The 20267-nt window shown below is 35.9% G+C and overlaps 1 protein-coding gene across 2 annotated transcripts in view; it reads left to right on the forward strand.

The window, feature by feature from the left end:
- SLC13A1 (solute carrier family 13 member 1) overlaps positions 1 to 20267 on the forward strand; it is a 79175-nt gene that overhangs the window by 40363 nt on the left and 18545 nt on the right. For both annotated transcript variants that reach the window (XM_072652865.1, XM_072652867.1), the window contains exons 7-8: positions 3983 to 4131; positions 16001 to 16120. In XM_072652865.1, coding sequence (XP_072508966.1) covers positions 3983 to 4131; positions 16001 to 16120 — 269 coding nt within the window. The remainder of the gene's footprint in view (positions 1 to 3982; positions 4132 to 16000; positions 16121 to 20267) is intronic.

A 20267-nucleotide genomic window follows, 5' to 3' on the forward strand; every position in this document is an offset into this window, starting at 1 on the left:
ATCAGTGAATAGTATCATGAGTTCTGGTAAATGAGATAAATTCTGTTATAATCTCAGTGGCTGGAGGAAGATAGGGATGGAGGCCAATTTATCCAGTAGTGCTTAGTTCCCATTTGGCTGGTACCTTCTGGGTTCTAGTTTGCTGCCCTATCTCCCCCTGCCATCATCTTGCTTTTGCTAATTCCTAGACCTTTCTGCACACTTAGAGAGTGCAGGTAAACTGACCTTATAATATGGTCAAAGGGCTACAAAAATGTGCATACCCTTTGACTCAGCAATATCGCTTCTAGGATTGTATCCCAAAGAGATCATAAAAACGGGAAAAGGTCCCTTATGCACAAAAATATTTATAGCAGCTCTCTTTGTGATGGCCAAGAACTGGAAACTGAAGAGATGCCCATCAATTGGGGAATGATTGAACAAGTTGTAGCATATGAATGTAATGGAATACTATTGTGCCATAAGAAATGATGAACAGGAGGACTTCAGAGAGACCTGGAAGGACTTATATGAATTAATGCTGAGTGAAATGAGCAGAACCAGGAGAAAACTGTACACAGTAACAGCTGCAGTGTGTGAGGAATTTTTTTCTGGTAGACTTAACCCTTTACAGTAATGCAAGGACCTAAAACATTCCCAAAGGACTCTTGAGGCAAAATACCACCCACATCCACAGAAGGAACTATGGAATTGGAACACAGAATGAAGTGGAATATTTTCTCATGTTGTTTTGGTTTGTTTTTTCTCATGGTTTTTCACATTCATTTTAATTCTTCTATGCAATGTGACTAATGTGAAAATGTGGCTAATAAGAATGTATGTGTAGAACCCACATAAGATTACATGCCATCTCAGGGAGAGAGGGGGAAAGGAGGGGGAGAAAATCTAAGACTTATGGAAATGATTGTAGAAAACTGAAAACAAATTAATATAAAAATTAAAAAAATATTTAAAAATATGGAGGCAATGAACTGTGTGAGCTACAGATGTAAGCAATAAGCTATTTTTGTTTTTATCCCAAAATTCCCATTTCAACAACTTTTCTTTCAATTTATTCATTTAATTAAGTTTCTTATTTCTTAAGCAACTTCTATGTATAAAACACTGTGCTACACAAAAGGGGAGATATAAAGTTTAAATAAAATCTGACTTCTGCCCGTATGGAATTATTAAGATTTTATGCAAATATAATACCCACATAAATAATTATTGTGCAATGTAATACATGAGAAGTTTGCAGGAAGTTTTAAATGATATTCTGCAGGGTATGGTAATTAATTCATTCATTAGGGATTTCTTACACGTCCACAGTCAGGCATTATGCTCTGTATTGGGATTATGAAAGGCAGGGAAAAAAGCAATCCTTGCCCTCCAGGAGCTTATATTCTATTGGCAAAACAACATGGACTCGCAAAAAATTATACAAAATAAATTAATCTTTTGGGAGAGCCACTATCAGTAGGGTATGTGTGTGGGGATCAGGAGGGGTCTCATTTATGATGTGCAGCAGGCTTTGAAGGAAATTAGGAATTTTAAGAGGCAAAGTAAGTGCATTCTAGGCTGTCTTGGCCAAGGAGACAACTTGTGTATAGTCACCAAGATGGGATATGGAATTTCATGTGTGAGAAGAAGTAATAAACGTTCTTTCGACTGACTGGAACAGAGTCCATGAAGGAAATTAATGCCTCACAGGGGAAGAGGAATTACAAAATAGGTTGGAGCAAGGTAAGGGGCTTTAAATGATTAAAAAAAAAAAAAGAATTTGTGTTTGACTCTAAAAATTGGGAGACACTGGAGACTCTTGAACAGGGGAGTGGTACTGTCAGTCTTATGGTTTAGGGAAAACACTTTGGATCAAAGAAGGAAGAAATCTGAGACAGAGAGATTAACTAGGAAGTTTTTATGATTATCTAGGTGGGAGCTATTGACTTGAACTAAAGTAACAGTGGAACAAGTAGAGAGAAAGGAAAAGATGTCAAAGATATTGTGGAAATAAAAGTAATAATACTAGGCAACTAGTAGTTAGTTCTAGGAAGATTCAGGGAGAAGGAAGAATCAAGGATTATTCTGAGATCATAATTGGGGTGACTGGAAGGATAACAGTTGTCCTAGACAGAAACAGGAAAGTGAGATAGAAGAGGTGTGAATGTGTGTATATGTGTGAAAGAAAATGTGTTATGTTTGGGACACAATTACTTTGAAAAGCCTATGAGATACCTAGTTGGAAAATTGTCAGTATTACTTACAAATTTCTTAATTAATACTAATTACTAATAGGTGGTTGGAGATATGGGACTGGAGACAAATGTGAGCTGAATCTGTAGACTGAGGTGTCATCTTCATAGAGAAGGAATCTATTAGGTTGCTTTCAGTTGGAAGATGGAAAAGTTTCTCAGAGGGTATAGTTGAAGATAATACTCTTAAATTCTCAAATGAGACTGTGATCTTATCAATTTTGGAATCCCCTCCATTGATGCAGATTATAACCCATATAACCCAACGTAGGTCCACCTTATGCAGCTCTCATGAAGCAGTCTAGCACAAGGTAATTTATTAATCAAATAGGGGTCCACTCAACATGCTAGAGGCTTTCCTTTGATAGTGTGAGTGCCCTTGGAACATTCTGGTCATTTACCTATTATTCCTCACTCTCACCACATGACTAACCTATCTTCTCTTTCTATCATGCACTTCCTTGGTGATGATCTTTACTCCCTTTTTCTCAGGAGTTCCTTGATGGTTATGTGTTGCAGTCTGCTTCTACCCATTGTTCACCTATCCATTGCCTTCTTTGCTCATTTTGAATTCTCCAGAGGCTGTGGTATTCTGCATCTCATTCCCATAAAGTAACACTAGTAAAATGTTTAAATTGAAAATATGGATCCTTGCTGTTATTGAAAGTTTGGGGTCAGTAAAAAGTGCTTTTCAATTCCCCAAAAGCAATCAGACCTGCTCTTCTCCTTTTTAATTCTGAGCCTAGTTTATTGTCCATCTGTATTCTCCATCTCAGATATACATGCTATTTGACAAACTGTATAGGGTATTCATGAAAGCATATATATGGGCAATAGGAATTCTTCATCTCTTTGGTCTTTCCTGTGTGGATCCACAGAACAAACTCCCTTAAGTGCTTATACAATTCTTCCCAGATGCTCTATAATGCCCTGGGATTTGATAATAAACACAGTATCATCTGCTAGTGGTCTGCATTGATGGAGGAAGTTGCCAGACTTGAAAGTTTCCCTGGTGACAAAATCACAGATCCTTTTCATATTCACACACACAGATACACACAGACTCACACAAGTCATGAATATTTTAATGTGTAAATATAGATATATTCATATCTATTTCTTATTTCATATTTCTATCATAAAATGCTATTTCACTCATTGTGTACTGAATATTGGCTTTATGCTTCTCATCAGAGATAATTTAAATTTTTATTTTATTAAAAATTTCTAGCTTTTTCATTGTAAAGTATTTTTCAGGGAAAACATATCAAATACAGAAACTAAAAGTTATCTTTGAGTAGAGCATGTATTGCAAAATAAATTAATTTTATTTGAGGAGAGATACTTCCTTTGGGCCAGTCTTCCAAATAAGTAGAAATTAAAAGGTTAAGAGAGTTGAGGGTTCTTGTTTCCCCCTGCCAGCATATGAACATTACCATATCTGTCATGACTTTTGGCAGGACTGTTCTCCCCCAATGAGATGTCCCTTCTTTGTCACTGTAGTTAAAGAGTTGAACGCTAGGCTGGTTAGCTTTTTTATTCATGTGACAAATTAGATGGTTCCAAGAAGAATGTTATTAGCACTGAAATAGTGCTGTTGATAGAAAGATAAATGAGAGAACTTGCATTTCTGTCTCATGTCATAGTTTGCAAATCACTTTTCCCACTTCTCGGTAAGATATGCCCTTATTGTTTAGGAATATAATAAAGACCTCTCATAGAAATGTTTTGTTACTATTCTTGGACAGAACTCTGAAGGTAGAAGATATCGGACACTGAAAGACCACATGATGTGCAAACTAATGTGTTTGTCCATTGCTTACTCATCTACCATTGGAGGGCTGACCACTATCACAGGCACGTCTACCAACCTGATCTTTGCTGAGCATTTCAATTTGTAAGTAGAGTATGAATCGATGTGTCTACAGGAAGTCCCTGACTAATAAAAACTCAGTAATGACTTGTAAATATAAATGGGTAATCTAGAATCCTAAGTCTAGATCTATCACCCTCCCAATTTGAAAGTGAGAAGAGATTTGTCTGGGACCTTTTTTTATGTAAATAATTATTAACTATTCACCCAGGAGGGTCCACCCACCAAATTTAGGTTGAGAGATGTGCTCTCATCATTATAAATTTATTTCACTTTAAAAAACTTGGTTAGGTAGACTTGAATAATGTTATTATTATTCTACTTCAGAAGTATTATGGAGTATGCAAGCTTTGAACACTGGCAATAGGTACCAGATCTGGGAAGGGAATGGTCATAATTCCAGGGAGTTCCACTGGGTCATATGAAGGTCAAAAGTCTAAACCAGATTAAGATTAGAGCTGACTGTCCCATCAATGACTCAGAAGAAGAGTAAAACCTGTTGAATCCAAAGGAATACATGGCAAACTGATGCAGATATTTTTAAATAAGATATCTCAGTACTTCCAAGATAAAGGATATTTGATCAAAGTAGAATTGGGCAGACAATTGATACAAGTCCAAGTGCCAGTAAATTGGAGGAAGTTGAAGGGAATGTTTAATAAATATTCTGGCAAGAATATCAGAAGACAGTCTTGGGAAGACAAGAATTCAGGTACAGGAAATTTAGCTTATTGGGAGAATTGGAAAAAGGCAGGGACTCAATAATTGATAAACTTAAGAGCAACATGCAGTTACTGAATGACAGACTCAGAGGAGAACACATAATGATAAGGCAACTTGGACAAAGGCATTGATTCAGTTAATTCAATTTAATGTTTAATATGAATAAGAACTAGACCAATGATTTCATTGGTTTTGTATATGGAACTCCCAGGTAAAGAAACATCCTTTACCAATGCATGTTGCCCCCTATTCTGCAACTTTTATAGTGTTAGAGAACTACCTACTGCATGGAGAGATTAAGAGACTTGCTCAAGGTAACAAAGCAAGTACGTGTCAGAGGGCATTCTTTATTTCAGGTCTTCCTTGCTTTAAAGCAGTCTTCTCTACTTCTTTATTGCCTCTATCTAAAATGCATATTAAATTCAGTGCAACAAACATTTATTGACCATTACTTAATATGAGCAGGGCATTGTGAAAGGTGCTGTATGAAAATACAAAGGTGAAGACAAAATCCCTGCCGTCAGGGAGTTTATACTCTAGTAGTAGTAGTGCAACATAATGGAAAGAGTACTTTATTTTTGAGTCAGAGAACCCTGAGTTGTAGCTCTGCAATTTACTACTCATGTAATCGTTGACTTGCCACTTGATTTCCTCATTTATAAAAGGAAAGAATGTAACTAGCTGATCTCTAAGGTCCTAGCAGCTTTAAATCTAGGGGGACAACATACGCATCAATACGGTAGAAAACAGTATCTAGAAGTACTTGAGAGGTGCAGAAAAGCATTGTGGAAACTCGAAAAAAGGAAGAATACTTCTGGCTTGGGAGGATCAGGGAGAGCTACCTGAAAGAAGAGACTCCTGAATGGAGGCTAGAGAGGTAGGGAGGCATTGAAGTGTAGGAGGTATTTGGGGATCAGGGATGAGCAATTTAAGGAAAGGTGACTAAACTGGTTTGGTATTGAGCAGCTAAAGGGGAATGACATGAGATAGCGTTGACCAAGTAGAGCAGGATTATCGGCATTTTACAGACAAAGGAATTGGACTCAGTGCAAAGAACAACGGTTTTGGAGCCAAGAGACCAGTTCAGATGCTGGATGGGACGCTTATTACATGTACAATCTTGGGTCACTTAACTTCTCTAGAATTCAGTTTCCCTCCTCTGTAAAGTGAGGGGGTGGGACTAGATGCCCCTCGAGGTCCATTTTGTCTTTCAATATTTGATTCTGTGCTTTGAAAAAGCTTTTTTATCACCTAGAACTAAAGATACTGGGTTGGGTTTTCTAAAGAAAAGAACAGTCCAGAAATTATCCTAACCATGGGGATTTGTCAAGAGGCCAAAGGTCCCTACAAAGATGAGAATATTTGGGGTAGTGACTTGAAATATTTAAAATTCTATAGTTTATTTCTTGGCTACTTTTACTTTCACCATAAAAGATAATGTACCACTTGAAATAAATAAATTATTTTCTGACATATAAAAGGCTAAAAACTAAAATGAGAAAAGCCAAATAACTCTAGAAGAGTAGTGTTATCCTACATTGAAGCAGAAGAGAGATCATGAGTAGTAGTTTAACTTAGGAAACCTGACTGGAATCTTGCCTCAGAGTAACTTGGGTGACTACTTGCAGGTCACTGAAATTTCTCAGGGCTTCAGTTTCCTCATTTGTAAAAGAAGATAATACTTGTACTGCTTGCCTTGCAAACTTTCAAGTGCCATGCAAATGTTGAGTTACTATTATGCTATTTAGTGACATGAATATCTGTTAGAATTTTTTTAGCTGTCCATGTTACAACATACAATAAAATGCCAGGGCAACAGTTTAAGGAAAGGTGATCCAAATGTTTTTAGCTTGACTAAGAAAAGCTGTAGGAACTTTAAATTATGACAATAAAAGTGAAATTCTTGTTCAGTCTACTGAAGATTGGAACTGGATGGTGATTTCCCTTTATTCCAAAGTAGTCTCTTTTCCAAGAAACTCAATGCCCATTTTTTTCGGTTTTCATTTTGAGTGTCCCATGTATCCAGAGGAACCACGTGGTTTTTCAATGTTCAGATTCAAGGCCTGCATTTCCCATCTGAATTTAGTCAAGGGGCATTGTTTAAAAAGAGTCAAAAATGGGAGTGATTGGATACCTCATTCTTGATATACAAACCAGAAAGAGGAATCTGTTGCTTCCCTTTGGACTCAAAGTGACTCCTAATTTATTCAGATTCAAAATAACTGGTATGTACTTTATTCACTCAGCAAATGCTTATTGCATATAGCATATAAATGATACAGTAGAAAGAATACAGAGCTTGTAGTCAAGAAGACATGAGTTAAAATCCTACCTCAGACTCCATCTTGGGAAAATCCCTTTAACACTCTTCTCCTTGGTCTCCTTATCTATAAAGTGAGAGAATTGGGCTCAGTGGGCTTCCAGGTTCCTGCCAGATAAAAATCTATGATCTTATGATCTGCTATATTCATGGCACTTAAAGTGGAGATCAAGAAATATTAGTCACGGACCCTTCAGGACTTCACAATCTAGTTAGGGAATTGGGTGGGGAGGTGTTCCTACATGGACTTTCCATCCCTACCCCAGATTTGTAGATAAACTATCTGCTTAAATTAATGATTAGCTAGCTCACAGAAACCACAGTGTCCTTTGGGAACTAGAGAAAGTCTTACAACCTCTTATTTCTTTAATCTTTACAGTAGGCAGTGAAATTGCTTTATGGAAAAGTCAAATACATATACATAGACTTTATTAAATAATGACTCAAAGAGGTTAGTTGTTTTCAGTTATGATAAGCCTGACAATTCATTGGGAGGGGGACAAAACATACATTTTTACATGAATTTTTTCTTTGATAGATCCAGCCCAAGTAAGGGAGAAAATGACCTTAGCTATGGATGCAAAGATCAGAGTATAACTAGTTAAATCAAACCATAGTCACAACCCATCTGTTGATGTATAACTAGGAAATCAGTAGAGATAGCTGCATTTCTGTACAACATTGATAGGAGTGAACTATCTGAATTTGTTGAAAAGTCTCATGTTCTCTCTATAGGTCCTAATTTGTGCAGGCTGGATCAGTTAGCAATACTTATATGTATTGCTTGGGGGAATTAGTCACCACCTCATGTATGGAGAGCCTAACATTTTTTTGAAAGCTGTAAAATAGGTGAGGTTCTGGTGTTGGAAAGATTCTTTATATACAGGAAGCATGAATCTGCTATTAACTCTCTGTATAGACTGTGGATAAGTTTTCTCATCTGTAAAATGCGGAGATTGGACAAGATGGTTTCTATTGCCATAGTGCAGCCTAAAGTAGAGAGGTGGCCATATTGAAAAGATATTCTCCATGTCTGAATCTTATCCTACATGTTCATTTTGTTAGAACAAAACTAATAAAAGAAAAAGTCTATTAATAGAAAGAAGCATGGCTTGCAGTTCTGAATATTCAATGTCTCTAATGAAAGGCATTCAATAGGCAAGTAAGGCATTAAGCTAAGAATAGAAATACCCATACAGACATAATTTAGTAAGTTACTCTACATTTATGATTTTTTTTGCCAATTTGTGGACTTCAACTGTGACTCCCACAAGGAAAAAATACTCTGGAGAGAAGTTATTGGATCAATGTTGAGTTGCTTCAGTCATGTCCGACTCTTTGTGACCCCATTGCGGGTTTTCTTGGCAAAGATACTGGAGTGGTTTGCCATTTCCTTCTTCAGCTCATTTTACAGGTAAGGAAACTGAGGCAAACAGGGTTAAGTGAATTGCCCAGGGCCATACAGCTAGTAAATGTCTGAGGCTGGATTTAAATTCAGGTCTTCTTAATTACAGGTCCAACTCTCTATCCACTGTACTACATAACTGCCCATAAAATAATTGGGCATTTCTATATTAGCAATGGATTGTATTCTTTTTATACCAAATGATACAATTTTAGTTACATAAAACTGGCGTTCAAGGGAAAACAATTGTTTATGGGTATCCTATTTTAAGAATTATGCCAAATGAAAGTTTACAAGATATAGGAGAAGTAGATAAGAAGGGTGTATGTTTGTGTGTGTATATGTATACATGTACACACATGTATGCAACAGGTCAGACTTAGAAGTCCTAGGGAAATATCTTTGAGGCATCCATACCCTTCCTATCTATATCTATACCTGTGTGTATACATGTATGTATTTGTGTATGTGTCTGTGTGTAAACAAGACTCATTCAAATCTTTATTAGTATCATGAAAACAAACCTTTGAAAATACAGAAAAACCAAGCTAGAAAGTCTCTTTGAGCCAGAAATAATCAACATACACATTAATCAACAGGATGGTAATCAGTATGGATATACCTTATAATGTACCTAATGGCTAGAATCTGCCATCAAACTGAAACATTCCACAATCACATACTTTTTTAAAGGGATCATTTCCTGGGATTTGATTGGTATTAAAATCCCTCATCATTTTAATGTCAGACTTGAAAGTTGTGACAGCCAAGCTGTTATTCCAGACTCCCTCTGAAAGAGACTATTGTCTTGGCTTCAATATAGAAAACCTCTGTTAGAAAGCACTGCCCTGCACCATTGATTCAGTTATATTGCAGGTCAAATCATATCTGCTGTGTACACAGTGATATATAGTGAATTTATTTTCTTATTGTGGAAAAAATAAGAAATATGTTTGTCACCTGGCATCCAGTTTATAATGGAATTCTATATTTACTGATATTCATGCATCCTATCATTTATTTTGGATGCACAGATTACAATTTGTTAATGAAATGAAATTTGTAGTGTGACCATGGAACCCAGAAGTGGAAGCCACCTCTAAGAACCAGGAGACACATTTATTGACCCAGTCTAGCAAATTCTGTTCTTTCCTCTTACTCAAATCTGGCATTAAAGGGAGAGAGCAAGAGAAGAAAAATGTTTCTCAGTTTAATTTTTCTGGGCTTTTCATCCTTTCTGATGCAGAAGGTAATGGTTCTGAAATATTTCTCTTGACTCTACCAAATCCTACATGCTTCTGACAGTTAGGTAAGAATAGCTTGGTAGTATAGCTTACAGATTCATATCAAGGTAAGATCTACAAATGGAAAGGAGGAAGGAAAATGAAGGAGGAGAGAGAAAGTCAGGGATAGGAAGGGAAGCTTTTTTTTAAGGGATATTGATACACACAATTGGCATTTTTAGGCAATTCTGTTAGCTGAACAAAACAGAATAGATTTAGTTTTTAGCCTATTCCAGTAAACTTCCGACAAACTCCTTGGAACCAAAGCAAAGTTGTTTTTTTCTCCCCTGCAACACGCCACTCCCCAACTCAAGTTAGAGTACAGTACTACTCCTATGCTTTGCTATTGAATTGAAGTAACTTTAGATTCCTAGAGTATCTAAGAATTTAACTAGGAGCAGGATGGCAAATTATGTGTTTGTTGATGCAGGACTAACCTACCTAAATCTATAGTGTTATCACCAGTTTCAGATGCAGTGTTGTAGTGCAGAAGATAGAAAATCTCAAAGTCAGGAAACTGGGGGTTCAAGTCCCTCCTTTGAAAAATACTGACTGTGTGACCTTGGGAAAGTGTCTTTACCTCTCATTGACTTGATTGATTTCAGAGTAGTTGCCATTGGAAGCGGGAGTTTCCTTACTGGGTATTCTCTATACCAGTGGAAGCACAGGTCCACTTAACAACATACAAACCAAAAACCCCACCAGGATAGTAAAAGGGCAGTAAATATATTTACTACAGCAATATTTGGAGATTGTCTACTGACTTGTAGAGGGCTGTGATATACTTAATGGAAGGGGCAAAATCAGAGATTATTGAAGTTTCCAAGTAAAGTAAATGATCCAATTATACCAAACATAAGCAAAATTACTTTGTTTAAATATAATCAGTTCTCAGGGGAGGTTTCTGAAAGTTTATTTTCCCCGATCTGCAATGTATACCCTAACTATTCCTTGTTTAGTTGGTTTTGCTTTTTATAAAGCTGCAAGTTAATCTTTTCAACTTTCTCAGGTCAATATTTTGCTCATTTTTTAAAAAAATATTTTTCTAATTCATTATTTATTTTTAACATTCTTTTCTTCTTAAATTTGAGTTCCAGCTTCCCTCTCTCCCACCACTTCCCCACCCACTGAGAAGGCAAGAAATATGATATCAATTATACATGTAAAATCATGCAAAATATATTTCCATATTAGCCATACTTTTTTTTAAAAAAGCAAGAAAAATAAAACAAGAAAATTATCCTTCAATTTTCACTCAGAGTTCATCTTTTCTCTCTCTGGGGATAGATAGTATTTTTTTTTTTTTATCATGAGTCCATTGGAATTGTCTTGGATTATTATATTGATCAGAGCAGCCAAGTCTTGCACACAGTTGATCATTATAAATTGTTGTTACTCTGCACAATGATCTCCCAGTTCTCATTTCACTTTGCATCAGTTCATATGGGTCTTGCCATTTTTTTTTCTGAAACCACTACCCTCATCATTTCTCACAGCACAATAGTACTCCATCATAATCATATGCCACAGTTGGTTCAGTCATTCCCCAAAGGATGAGTATCATCTTGATTTCCAATTTTTAACCACTACAAAAAGAGTTACTGTAAATATAAAAATTCATTTTTCTTCAATCACTTTGGGATATAGACCTAGCACGAGTATTGTTAGGTCATTGTTAGGTTAGGTATGCACTGTTTTATAGCCTTTTGGACCTAGTTTCAAATTGTTCTCCAGAATGGTGGGACCAGTTCACTACTCCATCCACAGTTCATTAGTGTAACTAATTTTTCCCTCAAGCCTTTGTCCATGCTGGTAGGTGTGAGGTAGTACCTCAGAAATGTTTTAATTTGCCTTTCTTTAATCAACAGTGATTTAGAGGATTTGTTCATCAACTATACATGGATTTCTTCTGAAAACTACCTTTTTACATCCTTTGACCATTTGTCAAATAGGGAATGGCTCCTATTTTTATAAATTTGATTCTGTTCTATAGTCAGTATATACTTGAGAAATTAGACCTTTATCAGAAAAACTTGCTGTAAATTTTTTTTGATAATACTTCATTATCGATGGTATCTTTTAGCAAAATGTAATTTCCTGAAATATCTCTTTTAATTAGGTCTATTTTTGCTTTTGCTCTGTCTGAGATCATGATTACTACCCTTGCCTTTTAAAAAAATTTTTGCTGAAGTCAAATATTTTATTCTAATAAGTATTAGATTCTGCTCCAGCTCTTTATTTTAACTCTATTTATGTCTTTCTGGTTCAAGTGTTTCTCTTGTAAATAAAATATTTTTGAATTCTGATTTCTAATGCATTCTCCTATCTACTTCTGTTTTATGGGTGAGCTCATCTCATTCACATTCACAGTTATGATTAGTAACTATGTATTTCCCTCCATCCCATTTTTTTCTTCGTCCGTTTTTATCTTGTCCCTCCTCAAAAGTCTGTTTTGTTTCTAACCATTCCCTTCCTTAATCTCTCCTCCCATTTATCACTCCCTTCTCTTATTCCCTTCCTCTCTTATTTCCCTGTTGGGTAAATGACATTTCTATGTCCACCTAAGTGTATTTATATAGTTTTTCCTCTTTGATCAAATCCCAATGAGAGTGGGGTTCAGGTATTGCCCCTATTTTCTCTTCCACTGTAAAAGCTCTTCTTTGTATGACTTTTTTAGGTGATAAAAATTTTTCTATTCTACTTCTCTCTTCCTCCTTCTTCCAGTACATCCCTCTTTCTCATTCCTTCATTTTTTTGGAGATCATTCCAACATAATTGACTCACATCCATTCCCCCTGTAAATGTAGACTCTTAACTCCCTTAATGATGAGACCTTATGATTGCTCTTTTATATTTACCTTTTTATGCTTCTCTTGTGTTTTATGTTTAAATATCACATTTTCTATTCAGCTTGAGTCCTTTCATCAAGAATGCTTGGAAGCCCTCTATTTCATTAAATATTTATTTCCTCCCTGAAGGATTATACTTAGTTTTTCTGGCTAGATTATGCTTGGTTGTAATCTTAGTTACTTTGTCTTCCAGAATATCACATTACAAGCTCTCTGCTTCTTTAATGTAGAAGCCACTAAATGTTTTGTGAGCTTGGCTGTGGCTCCACAATATTTGAATTGTTTCTTTCTGGATGCTTACAATAGCTTCTTTTTTGACCTGGTTTCTCAGGAATTTAACTATAATATTCTTGTGAGTTTTCATTTTGGAATCTTTTTCAGGAGGTAATCAGTGAATTCTTCCAATTTCTCTTTTACAGGGTGATTTCCAGAAATATGAAATATGATGCCTTGGCTCTTTCTTTGATCCTAACTTTCTTGAAATCCAATAATTCTTAAATTATCTTTCCTTTATCTATTTTCAAAGTCAGTTGTTTTTTCTAATGGAATATTTCACCTTTTCTTATTTTTTCCTTTTCCCCCTTTGTTTTCTTGTTTCTTGACATCTCATAGAGTCGTTAGCTTCCACTTATCCACTTCTAATTTTTAACAAATTATTTTCTTTAGTGAGATTTTGTAACTTTTCCCATTTGTCAATTTTATTATTTAACCAAATTTTTTTCTTTAGTGAATTTTTTTTTTGTCTCTTTTACCATTAGGTTAATTCTGTTTTTTAGGTGCTATTTTCTTCAGTATTTTTAGCATCTTTTACCAAGCTGTTAATTATCTTTTTGTACTTTTCTTGTGTCACTCTCATTTCTTCTCCCAATTTTTCTTCTGCCACTCTTATCTCTTTCTTTAACTCTTCCAGGAATTCTTGTTGGGCCTGGGTCCAATCAGCATCTTTCTATGAGGCTTTTTTGTAGCCAGTTTTTGCATTGTTGTCTTCTTTTGAGTTTATGCCTTGGTCTTCCCTGCCATCTTTTTATGGTCAAGTTCTTTTGTTGTTTTTGTTTACTCATTTTTCTCAGCCTATTTCTTCAATGTGAAATTTATGTTAAAGAAATCTTCTCAGCTGGATTTGGGAGGCACTGTGCCAAGCTTCAGGCTTTTTTATGCTGTTATTTTCAGAGATAGTTCTTAGGGTCTGCAAGTTTTTGGTGCTTTCAGTGTGATGTGAACCTGGGAGAAATGTGATTACTGCTCTGATCTGCATTCTAGTCTTTCCCTAGAAAGGGCCTCTGGTCCCCTGCAGTCACAAGTGCTAGCACTCTCATTGCCTTGGGAACTGTGACCAGGGCCTCTGCTCCCTTGTGACTGATCCCTATTGCTCTTCTGTATCATGGATCTGTGACCCAGAATTGAATATGGGCAGTAGAGTTGCAACCAGTGCCAGATGTAACTAGTGCCAACAAAGGATCTCCTGTAAACTCTCTCTGACAAGCTGGCCAACTCCCTTGCCATCTCTGGCCTGAGAGCTCCTGGAGCTGCAGCATCCACATGTGTGTCCTCCAAACAGGCTTCTACCCTGGTGTCAAAAAAACTTCTCTTGCTGACCCAAATTTTCTTAGACTTCAACAGTGTCTCACTCTGACCTTTTGTTAGTTTTGCCTCTCCAAAATTTGTTGGAGGAAAATATTGAGAGAATTTAGCTGGTTTGCCTCCAATCCACCATATTGGCTCCTGACTTCTCTACTAATTTTTTTTATCATGGTGAGTGAATCTTTACTCACATTAAAATGGGAAATCTTGATCCCAGAGATAAATGACTTTCTCACAAATGCAAAGAAAACAGCTGGAAAAAGTATAAATCTAAATTTTCTAATTCCTTGACTTTAGCTCTCAAGGTTTTTGTATCATGTGGGGACCACCCCAGAAGAGAAGGGATGTTGTATGTAAATAAAATCTTTGGTTCTTAGATGTTATGTATACAACTATAATGAATGACTTTTTAAATTTATAATTAAAAATCTTTATAAAAAGATGAGTTCTACATATATTCTAACATTTATCTTCCCCTCTCTATAAAACAGAGTAATAACAGGAAGTTGAATTTATTGTTATGAAACCTTCCTTTGAGATGGATATGAGGTTACCAGTGAAATGAAGAAATTATATATGTGTGCATGCATGTATATACATATTTCAATATATATGAATATACATGTGTGTATTCATAAGTATCTATACATGAAAGCACATAGAGATAAACCTGTATAAATATGTTTGCATATGCCTGTATATGTGTGTGTGTGTATATATATATATATATATATATATATACACATATACATATGTATATATATATCTATGCACACATGTGTTGGCATATAAAGATGCATGTGGCAGCTAAGTGACTAATGGATAGAATTCTAGGCTTAGAGTCAGAAAAGACTCATTTTCTTGAGTTCAAGTCTGGCTTCAGACATTTACTACCTATGTGATCCTAGGTAAGTCACTTAACCTTGCTGGTCTCAGTTCCTTAGCTGGAGAAGGAAATGATAAAACTATTCCAATATTTTTTTTTTCAAGAAAACCCCAAATGGAGTCACAAAGGGTCAGACATGACTGAAAAACAACTGAATAAATGCGTATGTACGCACAGGTATATATGTTTATATGTATTACACACATATATATGCATGTGTATATCTATACATGCATGTATACCTACATACCTACATATCTGTTTATCTACCGACATGTATATATAATTTCTGTGTTCACTTCCCCAGTCATTCTGGAGGGAAATAAAAGAAGGAGTTTGACTTTTGTTTGATAGATGGTGGAAGTTGCTGGTGTGGACAAGTGGAGAGAGAGAAAGAGGATGAAAGGGATGGATGAAGGGGATCAAGAAGGGATAATTAGTAATAGGAATAAAACTCCTCAGTTCAACTAGATGTTTGTTGACTAATGAGGACAGCCATCCTGTACAAGTAGCTCCTCAATTCTCCTCTCATCTCGTTTTATTTTCTCCACTCATTGATCTCCAGTTGCAAGTATATACTATGGGAGCTGTTCTCATAATCTTAGGTATAAATATAAAAATCAAACCCTACAAAAACCAGATTTTACTGGGGCATAGCAATAATTTTGTGGCTAGCTGTTCTCAGTGATAATCTAAGGGACAAGAGGGCCTCCCTCGGCTAGCCACAGAGGGGAAAATGGGAGACCAGCTGTCTCCCATTATTAATCCCACTGGTATTAATCCTTGAAGTTTCACGTCTGTTTCTCTTGTGATGTTAATTTTGCCCATGTCTTTTTATTTCCCCAGACGCTATCCAGACTGTCAATGCATCAATTTTGGATCTTGGTTTTTGCTATCCTTTCCTGTTGCAATTATTCTTCTGTTCTTGTGCTGGATCTGGCTTCAGTGGTTGTTCCTTGGTTTCAAGTAAGTTAACATTTCACTAAAGGTAAATGAATCACTTAGAAAGTATGTACACGTGTAAATTTACAAAGAAATCTTGCCTTAACACTATTTACTGGAGAGTGCATTTTGGTCTAAGTACAGTCAGTCTTGGACCTCTTCTTAGGGAATATTTTTATCAAAATAACAAATACTCTACAGACTGCTCTTTTCTATAAAGCAGTCTCACAGCATTACCATTTATTATAGTGAGGTTCAAGTATACTTCTACTTTGTCTTGACATTATGAAACCAGACATAGGGTCATTTCAAAATGTCGAGAGAATTTTTAATTCTGTTATATGTGAATTTAATCTATCAAATGTCATATGTTATGTTTCTGGAGTAAGAAATATTCTTTATTTTGTCAACCTCCCACTTGGCATATCATTTCAATAGAAGAAATGAGTATATATTACTTATGGATAAAGTAGGGTGGCTAATTATGGTAAGAGTCACAGTTTTAAGGGACCTCAGAGGCTGTTTGGCCTGACCTACATTTAAGCAAGAATCCCTTTAACAATGTAATAAGTGATCACCTAGTCATCGCTTAAAGACTTCCTCACTTCCATTGAGGGGGGAGCTCACTAAGAAAGGTCATTCGATATCAGTAAAGAACTGTTCATTCCATAATTCCTAGGGGAAAAACCACTTTTAAAGGAATCCAATATAATATCAAACACATGTTGCTTAACACAAGCTCTCTTACAGGGATCAAAGTTTTTACTGTTTAATATGTCATGAGGAATCTTTTTTTTTTTTTCAGAAAGACAAGTTAAAAACACTTTTTTTTTAGCAAAAGAAAAAATTAACCACCACACACTTTCATAAATTATTTTTAAGTGAATTAACATTTAAAATTCATTTTGGGAATAGTAGTGTATTCAAGTAATTTCAAGGTTCATCAATAAAACAACATCTAATATGATAAACTAGTAATTTAAGAAGGTAATTACAGGGGCTAAACATTGGTGAGCAGCAACATTTCCCGAATAGGTTTAGTGTGTTGTGTTCACAAAGGCCTTAGCACAAGGCAGCCCCTTGCCTAGATTTTCATAGCTTGCTTGCCTGCTGACTTTCTTCTTTCCCTCCTCCTGTTCCTGGGTTCTTTCCGGAGCAGCTAGTTTCTATCAGAGGGTGGAGGATAGTGCTAGAAAATTAAAAATGTATTTGTCCAGATTGTGTACACAGTGTGTAGCATCCTCCCCCAAGGAAGCAAATGTGTGGAGTGTCACTGAGATCAGCAGGTGAGCAACAGCAGGGAGAGGACATCTACATACTAAATGGCTCTATTGGAAATCTGGTTTGTTGGTGAGCCTATATAATTTCATAGTAAGTGTTCTGAGAGGTAGATGGAATAATAATCCCAATTCAGGAGTGAATATCTCAACTAAGAGCCACAATAGTTTCATATATTTGGTATGGCAACCGACAACTTTACAAAATATGAATGCAACTGGTGTTATTTAAAAAATAATAGTGCAAGGAGGAGAAATTAAGAAAATCTAAAGAGCAGATGTAGTGAAATATGTTCACTGTGATGGAGTAAAAACAATGTCCCATGAAGTACATAAATTAAAGTTCATAAATCATGATCAGTGGTATGTTTAAATAGTTCCCCTCATTGTCCACTATTGATTAGATGCTACACAGTTTCATTCTTAAGCTAATTTTTCAGTGTCCTTTTCAGCCCGCCAGGGTACTCATCTCCAGAGGCGAAAAATCAAAAAACAGAAATGAAACGCTGATCTTTTGGCAGGATACCATACATTCTGATTAGTGGGTTGGCTGTTAATGCAGTTAACTCACCCATTATAAATGACCCAAACATATTTGGGAAGGGAGTCTCATTCATCAGTGCCACTGAAGTTATTTAAATGGAGAGTTGATGTATTGTCATTTGCTTCAGCAGTTCCTTTGTGAAGGCATTAACCTTCATTTTCAGGGCAGCCAATCTGGTTTTTGACTTAACTCTGTGTTGCCCCAGAATAAAGCAACAAGGGTCATGTTCAGTCTTATATTTGGATAACTATTTATAGGAAGAATACTTGTTTTTTAGCTGTAGTTTTCCTACAGAGCTGGGGTTTATCATAAATTGTCTTTTCAAGTGATCTATGATTTGTTTAAATATTATTTAATTTTATTATTAGTATTTAATAGTAATGTTAGTATTTGTAATATTAGTATTTGTCATGACAGTGTATAAATTTTTGTTACTGATTTAACTTTACTCTTAATATATTTGTGATTCCATAGACATAGGTTCTCTCTGAAGTGATATATCATTCATATTTGTTTACCCTGAGCAAACTTTCTCCAGTTCCTTCCATAAATCCTCCACAGGATGGCTCATCCAGGTTGCTAGGGGGCATTCTTCTAGGTCTCTCAGTATTGTGTGGATACTAATAGAACACAAAGACCATCCATTGATTATCTCTTAGTTGTGCCATGTGACAGGCTCATCTTCCTGATGACATGCTATAAATTATTTGCCTTATTTATAATAATAAAAATCCAATATCTCCTAAATGGTTTTTAATCAAAAGAAACTTTATTGTTAGTTCTGCCCCATTAATTGTGGTTTAAAGACCATTTTTTGGAGGGGATAATATGTTGGAAATTGGAAGGGGTATAGAGTACATTATCTCTTTACTCTCTATTCTCTGACTTTCTAATCACTGCTTCACCAACCACTTTGGCCTATACGACACATAATTTGTTAGAAACAAAATGGGTAGGAGCTAAGACCAAGACATACCATGATTGAGACCTCATATAGTGTTTTGAGATGAAATATAACATGAATGCTTTTGATTTTTGGATAGTAATTTTGAACTTTTTTTCAACTAGCAAGTAGTTTTGTTAATCAATTCTTTCCAATACACCCACGCAATTAAGTAATTTTTTTAAACCCTGTAAAAAAAAATTCCTCACATTAGCCAAGTCTGAAAAGGTATATCTCTTTTTTCTATTTTAAGTTCATCACCTCTCTGTCAGAAGATGAGTGGTATATTCCTCTCCATTCTTTGGATTTGTGCTTCATCATTTTGATAATCATAATTCTGGAGTTTTTCAGGGTTGCTTTTCTCCATAATACTGTTATCGTTTTGTAAATTGTTCTCCTAGTTATATTTGATCTGCATCATTTCACAAAAGTTCTTGCCAATTTCCCCTCAACTTGTTCATTTCATCATTGCTTATCACACAATAAGGTTCCATTATATCCATATACTACAATTTATTTAGCCCAGGGGTGGGGAACCTGTGACCTCAAGGCCACATGTGGTCCTCAAGTATGGTTCTTTGACTGAATCCAAACTTCACAGAACAAATCACCTTAAAAAAAAGGATTTGGTCTGTAAAACTTGGACTCAATCAAAAGGCCACACCTAAAGACCCCTGGTTTAGCCATTCCCAAACTCGAAGATTCTCTCTTAGTTTTCCATTTTGGACTACCATGAAAAGAGGTGCTATAAATATTTTTATTTATAGAGATTCTTATGTTCTTTCTTTGATTTTGAATTTTGGTTTACAGATCTAGTAGTGGTGTTGCTTTTGAGGTTAATCAGTTAGGTGGTGCAGTGGATAGAGCACCAGTGCAGGAGTCAGGAGGACCTGAGTTCAAATTTCACCTCAGACACTTGACACTCACTAACTGTGTGACCTTGGGCAAGTCACTTAACCCTAATTGTCTCATCCTGGGTCATCTCCAGTCATCCTGATGAATATCTGGTCACTGGATTCAGATGGCTCTGGAGGAGAAGTGAGGCTGGTAACCTGCACAGCCCTCCCTCACTCAAAACAAAGTCAAATGCAAGTCATGTCATCATTTGTCTGATGGCATGGTCTTCTTTGGCAATGAAGGATGAACACATGAATCAGAGTTGAACTTTATCTGTTAGGATACACCTTCTTTCCTGACTATCTAGCTTACAGGATGAAACTTTAACGTATGCTAATGTCATGTTTTGGACAAGGTTGGTAGAACGGAAGAACAGAGTAGTAGAGTGTGAATGGTTAATTCAGCATGATTGTTGCTGTATTAATTAAGTATGGACTATCCATCTAGTTACTTTGTATCATCCTGTGAGGTCCAGCTAGGTGATCTATGATCAAGAATGCCTCATACTGG

Source organism: Notamacropus eugenii, chromosome 3 (genome assembly GCF_028372415.1).
Source record: "Notamacropus eugenii isolate mMacEug1 chromosome 3, mMacEug1.pri_v2, whole genome shotgun sequence".
In the NCBI taxonomy this organism is placed as follows: domain Eukaryota; kingdom Metazoa; phylum Chordata; class Mammalia; order Diprotodontia; family Macropodidae; genus Notamacropus; species Notamacropus eugenii.